General features: G+C 41.0%; 1 protein-coding gene across 5 annotated transcripts in view; it reads left to right on the forward strand.

Moving 5' to 3' along the window:
* The first annotated feature begins 4,781 nt into the window (after positions 1-4,781).
* The window catches only part of TSGA10 (testis specific 10), a 36,721-nt gene continuing 26,895 nt past the window's right edge, over positions 4,782-14,607 (forward strand). For 4 of the 5 annotated variants that reach the window (XM_071808356.1, XM_071808357.1, XM_071808370.1 and 1 more), the window contains exons 1-7: positions 4,782-6,299; positions 8,576-8,785; positions 9,474-9,539; positions 10,907-11,107; positions 11,602-11,757; positions 12,121-12,294; positions 12,458-12,535. In XM_071808356.1, coding sequence (XP_071664457.1) covers positions 6,129-6,299; positions 8,576-8,785; positions 9,474-9,539; positions 10,907-11,107; positions 11,602-11,757; positions 12,121-12,294; positions 12,458-12,535 — 1,056 coding nt within the window. In that variant the 5' untranslated portion in view covers positions 4,782-6,128. The remainder of the gene's footprint in view (positions 6,300-8,575; positions 8,786-9,473; positions 9,540-10,906; positions 11,108-11,601; positions 11,758-12,120; positions 12,295-12,457; positions 12,536-14,607) is intronic. The other variant, XM_071808360.1, reaches the window with a different exon arrangement.

Below are 14,607 nucleotides of genomic sequence, written 5' to 3' on the forward strand. Positions count from 1 at the left end.
ATTCAGCCAGCCAGCCACAGTCCAGGAGGTTCCTCCAGTGCATTGATGATAACTTCCTCATGCAGATGGTGGAGGAGCCGACTAGGAGAGGTGCACTGCTGGATCTCATCCTCACTAACAAAGAGGGTCTGGTCGAAGCAGTAAAGGTCGAGGGCTGCCTGGGTTGCAGTGACCACGAGATGGTGGAGTTCAGCATCTCGTGTGGCAGGAACAGAATAGCAAGTAGAATTGCAACCCTGGACTTTGGCAGGGCTAATTTCGGCCTTTTCAAGCAATTGCTGGGGGAAATCCCATGGGCAAGACTGCTTGAAGGAAAAGGGGCCCAAGAGAGCTGGATTGTATTCAGAGATTGCTTCTTCCATGCTCAGGATCAGAGCATCCCCACACGTAGGAAGTCGAGGAAGGGAGCCAGAAGGCCTGCGTGGTTGAATAGGGATCTGTTGGGTATGCTCAAGCAGAAGAGGTGAGTTTACAGGTCATGGAAGCAGGGACTGGCCACTTGGGAGGAATATAAGGCTGCTGTTAGAGGATGCAGGAGGGCAGCTAGGGTAGCCAAGGCCTCCTTAGAATTACAGCTGGTGAGAGGGGTCAAGGACAGCAAGAAGAACTTTTTCAAATACATAGCAGATAAAACTAATACCAGAGGCAATGTAGGCCCACTGATGAATGAGGTGGGTGCCCTGGTGGCAGAAGACACAGAGAAGGCAGAATTGCTGAATGCCTTCTTTGTCTCTGTCTACTCTGCTGGAGGCTGTCCTGGGGAACCCTGTACCCCTGAGACCCCGGATGAAGCCAGGTTAATGGAGGAGTTTGCTTTAGTCGATGAGGACTGGGTTAGGGAACAATTAAGTAGTCTGGACGTCCATAAATCCATGGGTCCAGATGGGATGCATCCGCGGGTGCTGAGGGAGCTGGCTGAAGTCATTGCTAGACTGCTCTCCATCCTTTTTGCCAAGTCTTAGGAAACGGGAGAGGTGCCCGAGGATTGGAGGAAAGCAAATGTCACTCCAGTCTTTAAAAAGGGCAAGAAGGAGGACCCGGGTAATTATAGACCGGTCAGCCTCACCTCTGTCCCTGGGAAAGTAATGGAACAGCTTATCCTTGGTGCCATCTCAAGGCACATCAGGGATAAGAGGGTCATTAGGGGCAGTCAGCATGGCTTTACCAAGAGTAAGTCATGCTTGACCAACCTCATAGCCTTTTATGAGAATGTAACAAGGAGGATGGATGATGGCAGAGCGGTGGATGCGGTCTACCTTGACTTCAGTAAAGCCTTTGACACAGTCCCTCACAGCATCCTCACAGCTAAATTGAGGAGGTGTGGTCTAGACAATAGAGTAGTGAGGTGGGTTGCAAACTGGCTTAAAGAGAGAAGCCAGAGAGTGGTGGTCAATGGTGCGGAGTCCAGTTGGAGGCCAGTATCTAGTGGAGTGCCTCAGGGGTCAGTACTGGGGCCAATATTATTCAATATATTCATTAATGATTTAGACGAGGGAATTGAGTGTACCATCAGCAAGTTTGCTGATGACACTAAGCTGGGAGGAGTGGCTGACACGCCAGAAGGCTGTGCTGCCATCCAGCGGGACCTGGACAGGCTGGAGAGTTGGGCGGGGGATAACCTGATGGAATTTAACAAGGGAAAGTGTAAAGTCCTGCATCTGGGCAGGAACAATCCCAAGTTCCAGTATAGGTTGGGGAATGACCTATTAGAGAGCAGTGTAGGGGAAAGGGACCTGGGGGTCCTGGTGGACAACAGGATGACCATGAGCCAGCACTGTTCCCTTGTGGCCAGGAAGGCCAATGGCATCCTTGGGTGTATTACAAGGGGGGTGGTCAGTAGATCGAGAGAGGTTCTCCTTCCCCTCTACGCCGCCCTGGTGAGACCCTATCTGGAATATTGTGTCCAGTTCTGGGCCCCTCAGTTCAAGAAGGACAGGGAACTGCTGGAGAGGGTCCAGCGTAGGGCAACAAAGATGATTAAGGGAGTGGAGCATCTCCCTTATGAAGAAAGCCTGAGGGAGCTGGGGCTCTTTAGTTTGGAGAAGAGGAGACTGAGGGGTGACCTTATTAATGTTTATAAATATATAAAGGGTGAGTGCCACGAGGATGGAGTCAGGCTCTTCTCAGTGGCAAACAATGATAGGACAAGGGGCAATGGGATCAAGCTGGAACACAAGAGGTTCCACTTAAATTTGAGAAAGAACTTCTTCTCAGTGAGGGTTACAGAGCACTGGAACAGGCTACCCAGGGAGGTTGTGGAGTCTCCTTCCCTGGAGACATTCAAAGCCCGCCTGGACACATTCCTGTGCGACCTCACCTAGGCGTTCCTGCTCCAGCAGGGGGATTGGACTAGATGATCTTTTGAGGTCCCTTCCAATCCCAAACATACTGTGATACTGTGATACTGTGATACTGTGATTAGTTTCTGAAAGAGATGAGCCTAATTAAAGTAGAGGTGTTCAGCTGAGCTCCCTGATCTCACTATCTGTCTTGGCTGATGAGATGTGGCAATTTTAGAATGTCTCTCTTCTCTCCTGGGGCTGGAGTGACAAGGTGTGGCTGCTTAGCTTTGTGAAATCTCACCTGGAAGCATTGCTTGTGCTGCCTTTCTCTGAGCCTTTCAGATTAATCAGGGGTGAGGCCTATGCAGCATGGGTGCAGATGGGCCCAGGGAGGTTTGAATTGAAGGTAGTTAAGGGTGCTTTAAAACCAAACTCCACTCAAACCAACAATAGGAGGTATTATTGCATATGTCAGACTATGCCAATCTGTGATATTCACCCATATCCCTGTTTTCATCCCCAAGTAACTATGAAGAATTGTTATTTGAGGAAGTCATCTTTTTATCTGTCAAGGTCTGGAGAGAACATTATGTCACTTGAGGAGAGGCTTGGCTTAGCTCCCCCCGCCCAATAAAAAAGCCATTCAAAAAGATATAGCCGCAACCAGTCACGCAATATCCATTTGTATTTATAACCAAAAAGAAATATGAGCACCTTTTCTTGACTTTAGTAACGTTTACTGAGGAGCTATGCTCTAAGTCATAAACCTGATATCTGAAAGTTTAATTTTCATAGATAAGAGTTACTCAAAAACCTCCCAAGATGAAACCAAGTAGAGAAATAATGAAAATTTCTATGAAGGCAGTGCTCATAAATATTTATCTCTGAATTAAGGGAAAAACGGGTTTTACTGATAATTTTGTACAAGATTTTACAGTGCATCCATTTTTAAATGATTTTTTGGGATTATTTCTAACATTTAATTTGGTTTTGCCTCTAGCATTTCGGTCATACACACCTGTAAGGACAACAGGTATTATGATCATCTTCGAAAGCAAGATTAAAGAGAATAAAAGCACAGAGACTGCATGCTCACTACACAAAGCTACTTAACCAGGCTGTTGTGCTGGTACTGAGCCAGAAGCTGGTACATCTATCACAGCTGCTTGGCTTCTTTCCTGCAGGGCTCCCAGCCCAAGGAAGTGGAACAGCCTCTGGGGGAAGGGCAATATTGTGAGAATGTAATGGTTATGGATAGCAGAGCTGGAGTCTGGGTTTCTTACAACCATCCAGATTAGCCAAGGCTTTCACTCAGCTGCCTGAAAGAATCAGAGACTATCAGGTTGGAAGGGACCACAAGGTTCACCTGGTTAAACCTTTCTTGGCAAAAGCATGGTCTAGACAAGATGGCCCAGCACCCTGTCCAGCTGAATCTTTAAAGTGTCCAACGTTGAGGAATCCACCAGTTCCCTGGGGGAATTATTCCAGTGAATGATTGTTCTCATTGTGAAAAATTTCCCTCTTGTCTTCATCAGGGTACACTTGATTCCATCATCTGGATCACTTAGGAAGATTTAAACAGGATTGGGCCCAATATTGAGTCCTGGGGACTCTGCTTGTGGCAGGTTGCCCCTCATTTCACTCTTTCCCATTACTTTAGGATTATTTCTCCTAGTACTAGATTAATAATCCATTTTATTTACTGGAAAGTCCTCTAATAATCTCTCTGGATTAGGCTTTTATCCCCCACTGTTACTCAGCATCTATGGCCAGAAACATACTTTTCTTTTTCAACGTAGATTCAAGAAGAATTAAGGTTCAAAACAGTTCTTTGGTTCAGCTTAACTCCTGATATGTAACTCTTCATTTTGAAGACCTGCACTTCTAAATCATCCCTTATCTGTTGCTGTTCAGAATGTCTTCAGCCTCTTAAATAACTTTGGACCTGTTAACGAGAAGGAAACACAATAGTTGTATTCAAAGCACGAAATGAGTGGCAACCCAGTTTGAAAACAAGCCGTTTGCCACCACCCACTGGATGCGGCCTGTCAGCCAGTTCCCCACGCACCACAGAGACCACTTGTCTAGCCCCTAACGCCTCAGTTTCCCCAGGAGCCCGTGAGACACAGCATCGAAAGCTTCGGAGAAGGCGAACCGCCTCCCGCCTTTGGAAAGCTCAGCCCCACCGCGGGGCCGCTGCTGGTGCAAAGTCCGGCGGGCTGTTCCCAGAGCTGACGAGACGTGTGCGCGAATGCCCGCGCTGTGCTGCCCTTTCCCGCCGTCCCGGCCGGCTGAGAGCGACGGTTGGAGCGGGCCGTTGCCGGGCGCCGGGGAGCGCGGAGAAAGGCAGCGGTTGGGCGGGGGCGGGGAGGGGGCGCGGCGGCGGGTGAGTGCGCGGGGCAGCGGCGGTGGCCTCACTTGGCCCGGGCAGCGGCCATGAGCGCCCGGCGCTCCCCAGAGCGCCGCGGGGGGAGAGCGGAGAGTCGCCCCAAGGTAGAGACCGGCGGGGATTTGCCTCGGCGCCCCGACCGGCCGCCCCGGGTGGTCGGCGCGGAGGGGTGTGGGCCGAGCGGTGCGGAGGGCGGCGGTGCAGGTTTCAGGTGCGGATGCTGTGTGCGCTGTGGAGAGCAAGGAGGAAAGGAGCACCTGAAATGTTTGATCACTGAAGTACTTGGAACTCAAAAGCACCGTTGGGTACTTAATCAGTCCAAAAAGTTTCCTAACTCCGAGTTCTTTTGGTCGTGCAAGGGTCTTCAGTGCTGCGTGAAACTTAGAGTGGGCTTAGTGTGAAGTTTTGTCACAGTTGCAAAGGGGTTTGCATTATCGCAGTTTGGAGGATGATGGTGAAATGTGCCAACAGCTGTAGTATTATCACACCTTTCAAAAAGTTCTCTTCCACTAATTGAGTAAAAGTAGTATTGGGAGTGAGCAAATACTATGTATTCTGTCTGTAAATTTGAGTCTCCAATACTCAGCGAGGTACTGAAGCTACCGACAGCTTGTAAAATGCTCTGATCTGTTCTCTTCCCTTTCTAGAAAGAGTAGCACAGTGCATGTAACTGGAGAAAGTTGCGAGTGCCTCTTTCAGAGAGAACTGAATATTAGGGTGGGATTCACCTCATCTGTCATTGGTGATGATTACTGTAATAGACATTTAGGCTGTCGTTATTGTCAGAGGTACTCCCAGGGCATGATTAATTTAGGAAATGCCTAAAATTGATCGTGGTAATCACTTTCTAGAAATGCGTCTTTGTAGATACGCCAAATTAAGTCAGCTTACTCCTAAGCAAAACTATCAATTATATTGGTGCTTAAAAACACCTGAAGACTGATGGTCATACTAATACTTGGTGACCAGAGATTCGATTCAGATGAAGGTGAATGTGGTGGGGAATCACAGAACAGAATCATAGAATCATTTCAGTTGGAAGAGAACCTCAGGATCATCGAGTCAAACTGTAACCTAACCTAACTCTAGCACTAAACCATGTACCTAAGAACTTCGTCTAAATGCCTTTTAAACACCTCCAGGGATGGTGACTCCACCACTTCCCTGGGCAGCCTGTTCCAATGCCCAACAACCGTTTCTGTGAATAATTTTTTCCTAATACCCAATCTAAACTTGGCGCGACTTGTGGCCTATATATAGAGAGAGCAGAGTTCTGTGGTAGTGATGAAAAGCCTCCAGCACCTTGGTTTTGTTCCTTTGGGCAGTTAAGCAGATGATGAAAGGAGATACATACACAACGTTATGGTTGTGAATATATAACTCATTGAACCAGCTGCCCTAAATTTCCTGGAGACTCTTGAATCTGAGCATGGAGAGAAACTGTTGTGGTTTTGCTGATGGTAATAACTTCCTGCTGGTGGGTAACTGAATGTTCATATTCTGTTGTTAGACCTGTGGGCTACTTCCGATATGACAAGAGCAGACTCTGCACTGTGAGGCACTGGTCTACTGGACACTCGCCCTGCCTTACTGTGTCTCATTCGTCTTTCCCTGAGGGACTTATTCTGGTGACCCTCCTTTATCATAATTATTCTGAAGAAAGCTGCCAGAGAGCACTCCATCTTTTCCTTCCTATCTTATATTTCAAAGTGTTTGTGGCTTTGTAAGGAAACATAAGCAGCAGTGCTGCGAGTTGATGATAACTAGCTCCATATCCTTATGTTCAGCTCAGCTGAACAGAATTTGAACACTTAAAATATTTCTGGTCTTGCTCTATGTTTGAGAAGGTGCTAATTGATAGAGAAGATCCATAAGTTATAATATGTCCCTGTTTCTTATTATCATGTATTTCATTATATAGCTGAAATACAAAAAGATGGTTTTCTGCATCCTGTTGTGCCTACGTAGTTAAATGGTAGCATTCTCCTCCCCTGTTAATATTGCTGGAACAAGCTGTTATGAGCTAGAGCAGAATGCAGTAACATGACAGGAGTGAAAGTTGTTTGTACTTCCTGATTTTTTAAAGTATTTTTTGGTAGTGGGGTATTGGGTTTTGAGTCTATGAAGCCTTAAGTGATCAGTAATTTTATCTGCTTACAGACCACTTTCATTGTATTGCATTGTTAGCACAATTGTAATTAGTTACGGTGCTCTAATTATAATTCCCGTTGGTATAAAGTGGCGTAAATTGCTAAAATGGTATCTTCTATGAATAATGCTTAATTTTGTAATCTTAAGATGATATCTCTAAGTGCTTGCCAGAACTTTCTTGGTTATCCAAAAGAAGAGGTGGGAAAATCATAGACTCATAGAATCATTTAGCTTGGAAAAAACCATTTAAGATATGATACAGGTTGGCTGTATGAAGCAAGAAAACCACTTTGGGTATAGTCAGTTACTTGAGGCATGAGGGTGTAGATGTGACTTGGACTTGACAATTTTGTCATTCTAAGTGTTGTTTGTACATTCAGATACACAGTAGGATTTAGCCTCCCTGCCCTTCATTAGCACTCTTCTTCCTACCATGTAAAGCAGGCATCATTGTGAACTTCCTCCAGTAACAGCAGAGATGTATTTTTCATATAGTTTATAACTTAATAAAAATACAGGGATCCCAAAACACAGATGTACAGATACTGTCTCTGCTTACCTTTGTGGATACTTTCTGTGGTGTGCTTTCATCGTTGCCGTCATCGTTGTTGGAGGTTGGTTGATAGGTTGGTTGGTTTTGGGTTTGTTTTTTGGTTATTTTGTTTTGTTTTAAATTTTCGCTCAACCAATCCACAATTATCATGTTTTCAGGTTTATAGCTGTGCCTTGTTATTAATTCAGTAGCATTAGCTGTATCAGGCTTGACCAAAACATAAAAATAAAAAAACACTGAAAATAACTTCATGATTTTTTCACTGACTCTCCTAATATATTTGTATACCCATTGAACAGAAAAAAAAGTGGCAAAATTAACCAGTACAGAATGTCACAGGACAGAGGCCACCCAGAAAGCCCTATTTTACAAAGCATCTTTCAGGTCTTTCTAAATAATTCAAAATGCACTGCTAGGAGTGCCTGAAGAAAACTCTCTGACTATTAGAATGAAGTGAATCTCGCAGAATTCAGTATTCAGTGATACTGATTTCTCATGCATTACAGGATCAGCCTCTGCAAACAATGGAGTTTCTGCATTGTACTGTGTTCATACAGTGATTATGCTGAGATTTTAAAAATCTGAAGACTCAGAAAATGGAAAATCTGTAGGAAGCTGTAGTGCTCCTATGGACTAAGACGTTACAATATGTTGATAGTACCAAAATAGTTAGCAACTTCTGGTTTCTTACAAAAAAGCTGTATAATATTTTTTTGAAGTCAACATTGCTTAAGGGAAATTATTAATATTTTATCAATTGATGAATTAGTATTAATAAATGATCCATTACATTTCTGCTGGCCTTTGTGAAGTACATGTGAAAGATTTAGGCCCAACTCAAAGAGGATGATTGAAGGGCATTCCTAAGATCTAACAGAACCACAGTGAGTGAGTTAAGGGTGTTGGAAACTTGAGACTAGGCCTGGAGAGACATTTCCTCTCACAGTACTATTGGAGAATAACTGTAGCGGCAGCCCAGCTGGAGACAGTTTTTAGCATAAACATTAAGGATCGGATTCTGTTGTCCAGAACCGTCCGAAATTAATCTGTTCAAAATGGTGCTAGTAGTGTGCATATTCTTTGTTTGTGAATAACGTATACTGATTTTTGTTTTGTTAAGTATAAGTTACTTCTTATTAAATACTTCCTGCAAATCCCTGAAGAGAAAGTAAAATACTTTCTTCTGTCTCGTCCTTGCAGATTGAAGACCTGAAGAACATAAACTATGAGCTAAGGCAACATGTCATACAACTGCTTGCTAAGAAGCAAGTGGTGGAAAGTCAAGTGGATAGGTTCACTTGTGAAAATGATCATCTGTGTAAAGAACTGGCTGTAATTGGTGAACTATCTGAGCAGCTGGAAAAAGAATTGCTCTTGAATACTGCTGATAAGGACCTTGAGGAAGCAAAGGTATCTACTTATTAGAATTAATATTTTAATGTTGATAATATTATGGGGACCTTTTGTTGTTGTTGTTTGTTTTTACATTTTGGGCTGAATTTGTAGCTTTCATCTCTATTTTGAAGAATATTTGGTGGGATGAAGGAGTAGGTTCAGGCCAGGGAGATAATTTTAAAGTGTAGAATGGTTCAAGGATTAAAATCACACTTGCAGTTGGAAGTAATGTAATTCAGTGAAAACTGTTTTTGATTTCACAGGATAATGGAAAATTGCATTCTGTGCCATGCAATTACATTATTTAGTAGTAGTCAGATGGGAGAAAGCATATTCTTTGTTTACCATTAGTGTAACTGCATATTTATTTCATAGTTATAGTCAAACTATCCCTGTTTTCAAAAGTTCCTTGTAAGACAGTTCTGGGTAAAAGTATCCCTTGCTTCCTTTTTCATTCACTCACCTGAAAGTAACTCAACTGTTACTGTTTTTTCTAATCCTGGACTGCATCTGAAATTAAACTTTTAACTGATTCTCTTCTAGATTAAGTTTATTGTTACTAAATAGTATGTTTTCAGCCAAGTCGAACTAGTAAACATACAATATTCTGCTTTGGACTAGAACAGTTGAGCCAAAATACTGGATTTGCAGTAATTGTTATACGAAACTAATGCATCTCTTGCTCTCATTTTTTTAATGGTAGATTCAAATTCGACACCAGCAGAAAGAGATAAAGAAGCTGGAACACACGGTGAAAACACTAAAATCTGTGAGTGAAACATGCATCCTTAATATATATGCAGTTAGGAAAAATTTCCACATGAAATTAATACTTGTACACGTGAATTTCATATGCTTTATTTTCACTGATAACAGACAAGATATAGAATGGATAAACATATCTGTTTTCATTTGTAGTTCTTTGTCTCTGGATGGATGGGAATTTGTTTCTGTTTTGCAACTAGCCTGTAATGATTTTGGCTTGAGAATCTTCTTTTTTTTTTTCCTACAAAATTGTATGTAACTGTTTTGAATACATTATAAGTCACTTGCAAACTAGAAAGAAGTAACAGTGTTTCTTTAAAAATTATATCTTAATATTCTGTTTTCCTTCAGGTGTAATGATACTGTTGGAATATTTTGAAATGTATACAATGATGTAATCGTAGAAATATTTGCCAGTGGTAAATTTAACTTAAATTAACATTTGAATTTATTTAGTGGACTCATTCACTTGCTTCCAGTATAAATTGATAGGTAATTGTTAATGTGTTCAAGATGATAATTTCTTCCTGTAATTTAAAGATTTGCCTCTAATTTCAAGGGGATGGTAGGGGTTGTATTTTTCTTTCCTGCATATTATAAAATGTTTGAACTTATGCCACAATCCTGCAAAGAACCCTCTCTGGAAGAAAAAACCACTGACAATGTAGAACTTACTGCTTAATTACCCTGGAAAGACTTTGATCCTTCAGCCAGAAAGTTTGGGATTTGAGAGCTAGATTCACTTAGAAATTTAGGTGATTAATTTATAAATTTTCAGGAATCTAAAGACCTACTTCTGCGTGCATCCCAACAGAAATAATAAATTTACAGAGTTTAGTATTCCCTAGGTGCTTAAACTTTCATGAGTCCAGATACTATCTATCCAGATAGATAGTAATGGAGAGGGATTTCATGTGCAATTTTGAACTTTGGAATTACCCCCTACGTAACTTCCTGGATTTCAACTATATTTACTTGCACATTATTTCAATTTCAAAAATTCACCTTTCCTGGATTTTAAGCAAACATGTTAGCCTAATTTCTTTCTTATTTAAAAATTAATTAGATATGCCAATACAAACCTACTTTTTGAACAGATATATTTCAAGATAATTAACATTTAGCTTTTATGTCCTTTTCTGTTCTGTTAGATGCATTTTGGAAAGACATTCAAACATATTCTGCAATATAACAAAAAAGAGAAAATATAGACACTCAAGTTACTTTAAAGCATTACATGAATATTTATTTTTATTAGATATCTGCTTCATCTTCATTTTGAAAAGTACATTTATCCATTTTCAATTGAAGTCTCTTTCATTACAAAAGTTCTATTTCAGTGAATGAATTCTCTCATTTTTGCAAATGCAGGTTATTATACAAACAGAAGCTGAAATAAATGAAGGGAAGTCACTGTCGAGGCTTGATGCCTTTATTAAGACATTGGAAGAGGACAGAGACTACTATAAGCATCACACTGAGAATTTGCTGAAGGTACTTAGAAAAACATTTTCAAGTTCTGAGCAGACGTCTGCTTGTGGCAGCATGTCACAAAAACTTTCATCCATCCAGGTGAGCTTGTGAAAACATTTTGGAAGAGGAGAAGTGCATATTTTTAAATGTTGGTTTATATTATGCTGAACTACCAAAGCCATAATTACTAGGAAGAACAATTAATTTATTGTAAACAGAAGGATGCATGTGATGGGAATGGGTCAATAATGTGAACTTAACTGCCCCGTTACACTGTGTGTGTGTATGTCACTGTAAATGGTTACTGACAAGTACTTACATTTTAAGTAATTATTAACGACTGTCAGTACCGTTTGTAATAGACATTTGCTGCTCAAAGTAATGTATTTTAGTGTATACAGTGTATTTTAGAAAATGGTATGTATATCTGGTCTCTACTACTAAGAAATATATATGTACAGTCTTGACTATCTAGAAGTTACTAGGTCGAAGGCTTATTAAATCTTCTATAGAAATTTCCAAACCAGATATAATGAGAAAGCGTATCAAGTTTTGTTTCTCCCCTTTAACCTTATATCACCTTATTCTTTAAGAGAGTGTGTTCTGATGCAGAAGTTTTGAAAATATTGAGAGAACGTGAAGAGCTGAAGTCGATGCTGAAAAAATATGAGCGCCATGTGGCAGAAATTCAGGGTAACATCAAAGTTTTAACAGCTGAGAGAGACAAAATTGTCAGTCTTTATGAACGGGTAATTTTATTTATGTTTGTATGGTTAATTAAAATAACTTAAAGTCTTGTGCAAGAAAGAAATCCTGGTTTTGCGTAAAAAAAAAAAAAAAAAAAGAAAAAAGAAAAAATGCAAAGCATTTATTTAAAAAATAGAAAAAAGTCTTGGAAATTCAGGATTTGAATCTGTTAGTGAAATACAAACTTGTAAGTGCTGTCCTGAGTTAAGAATGTTTTCCTGAATCAAAGAGTACATGCACAAATCATTACTTCGTCTTTGATACCGCACAGTTTCTGGGATGCTCTGCATTGCCAGCTATATGTCACAGTAATATATTACATTATCTATTCCATCTTTTTGTTATACTGCTGTTTTTAAAAACAGGCACAGGAAGAGATTTCCCGACTTCGTCAGGAAGTGATCAAATGCCCTAGGAGTCCTAAAAGCACCATGACAGCTCAAGCTATGTTAAGACATGTGGAGATAGAAAGGGATATAGCACTGTCAGATTTCCAAAGGATGACTACAGAACGTGACAGCCTCAGGGAGCAGTTAAAGGTTTGATTTTTCCCTCCACCCTGCCAAGGTTATTTTAACATGAAAACTATTTAGTATTGTAATTAAAGTTGCTAAAGATTTCTACTCTAATCCTGAGAGTTAATCGTCTGTGGTGAGGTTGGGCTTGTTCTATCTGTGGTTTTGTTGTTGTTATTCGATACAGATTTCTCAAGAGACTGCGTTTAATGAAAAGGCTCATTTGGAACAGAGGATTGAAGAGCTAGAAACTACTATTAAAAATGTAAGGATAAATAAATATTTGTGGAACTGTAAATGTAATACAGGTGATGTTCATGGTTAATACTGCAGGACCAACCTGTCTGCTTTCTATTGTGGAACAACAGGCTGAGAGCATTTACCAAGACTGTAGCAAGGCTTTTGACACTGTTACCCACAGTGTTCTTGTATCCAGGTTTGGATGTTATGGTCCGGATGGGTGGGCAGCTGGATGGGGAACAATGTGATTGGATGGTCAGTCTTATCAGGTAGCAATTAAAGGGTTGTATGTGGCCTGGAAAGTGTTAACATGGAGCACGAAAGGATTTGTTCTGAGGCCCGTCCTCATTAACATCTTTGTTAGTTGCCTGAAGGAGGAAACAGAATGTGTGCTCATAAAACTTGCAGATTACACCAAATTAGAGAAAACTGTTGATAAACTCAAGAGCAGGGCTGTCAGCCACAGTGATCAAGACAGGTAGGAAGAATGGACAATGGGAACCTTATGAAGTCCAACAAGGATGAATGCCAAGGTCTGAATTTAGGATTGATTATGTCTGATTTTAGGCACCAATACAAGTTGGGGACCAATGGCTTTGGGAGCAGCTCTGCTGAAAAGGCCCTGGAGGTCCCTGCTGTACAGCAAGCTGTACATAAGCTGTGGTGGCAAAGAAGGCCAAGAGTGTACTAGGCTGTGTGAACAGGACACAGGCAGTAGCTCAAGGGAAGTGATTGTCTCCTTTACTGAGCACTTCTTAGACCACATCTGGAATGCCACATCCAGTTTTGCCACCATGGTAGAAGAAAGACATTGCCAAACTGGAGCAAGTTTAATGGAGGGCTCCAAGGATACTCGGGGATGGAACATTTTCTGTATGACAAGAGGCTGGTGGAATTGGGCTTGTTTCACCTGGAGCAGAGGTGGCTTAAGGGGGACCTAAGTCCTACTTGCCAGTAGTCATCAAGAAGTCATAAACAGGCTTTTCACAGCAGCGCATGGTGGAAGGATGAACAACAATGGACATCAGTTGAAATGAGAAGGGTTCAAGCTGAATATAAGGAAATACTTGTGTCCCATGAGGACAGTCAAGCAGTCTTCAGCTTTGGAGATTTTCAAGACTGGACTGGATAAAGCCCTGAGGAACTTGACCTCAGAGCTGGCCCTGCTTTGAGCAGGAGTTTAGACTAGAGACCTGGAGTCCTTTCCAATGTGAATTATCTTATGATTGCATATTGTTAAAACCTGATGCTCCAAAACCAAATGTAATTGTCCTGTTTTGGCAGTTCTTATTTAATATGGTTTAAGTTACTTGTGTGTGCAGTTGTTTGTGAACATATGACCCTAAAATAGAAAATGAAAACATTAATTAAATGAATATAAATTTTAAATATATTTACAGTCCTGGTAGGACTTGATTTTTAAATAGATTAACATTGATTTCTGTAGTGTATCTTTCTTCTAGATCTTGTGTTTATAAATTCTGGTTCATTTTCTTTCTCCTCCAGCCTTTTAAATCCTACCATGCTTAAAAGCATAGTTCCAAGTATTAGAATATTAAACTGACTGCGTCTGTGGTGAAGAATAACACATAGGCTCAAATAGCACAGAGCACTCTGAGCAGTAAATTAGCTTTTATCATGCACTTGACATGTGATGTGTAGTGAATATTGGGAATAGTCCTCATTTAGGTACATCATCTTATTTCTTCAGTTCATTTCATACCCTTAGAGGGCTATACATCAATATTCCATTTATGGCACTAGTATTGAAAAAGCTAATGCATACCAAAGGCTTACTGACTTGCTCTTCAGCAGTCTGATCTTGCTTATAGTAGCACAGGTATTAGTACTGAGAGCTGGTAAAGGAGGAGAGTGATGAGGTGAGACTTTTTTACCTTAAAAGAGCTGTTTCAAACAATTTAGAAAGGACAGTTCTTTACATGTTAAGTGTAAAGATTTTAATAATGAAAGGCAGCTTTCTTTAACTGGATATTTCAAACTAACTTTGCTGGAGATCGTGCAAGAGTTTCTGGACCTGTTCTTTTATTCTCGGTCCTGATCTAAAGGTCTCATTGTGGTAACTTTGTCATATAGTGC

The sequence above is a fragment of the Patagioenas fasciata genome, chromosome 1 (assembly GCF_037038585.1).
Source record: "Patagioenas fasciata isolate bPatFas1 chromosome 1, bPatFas1.hap1, whole genome shotgun sequence".
Lineage (NCBI taxonomy): Eukaryota > Metazoa > Chordata > Aves > Columbiformes > Columbidae > Patagioenas > Patagioenas fasciata.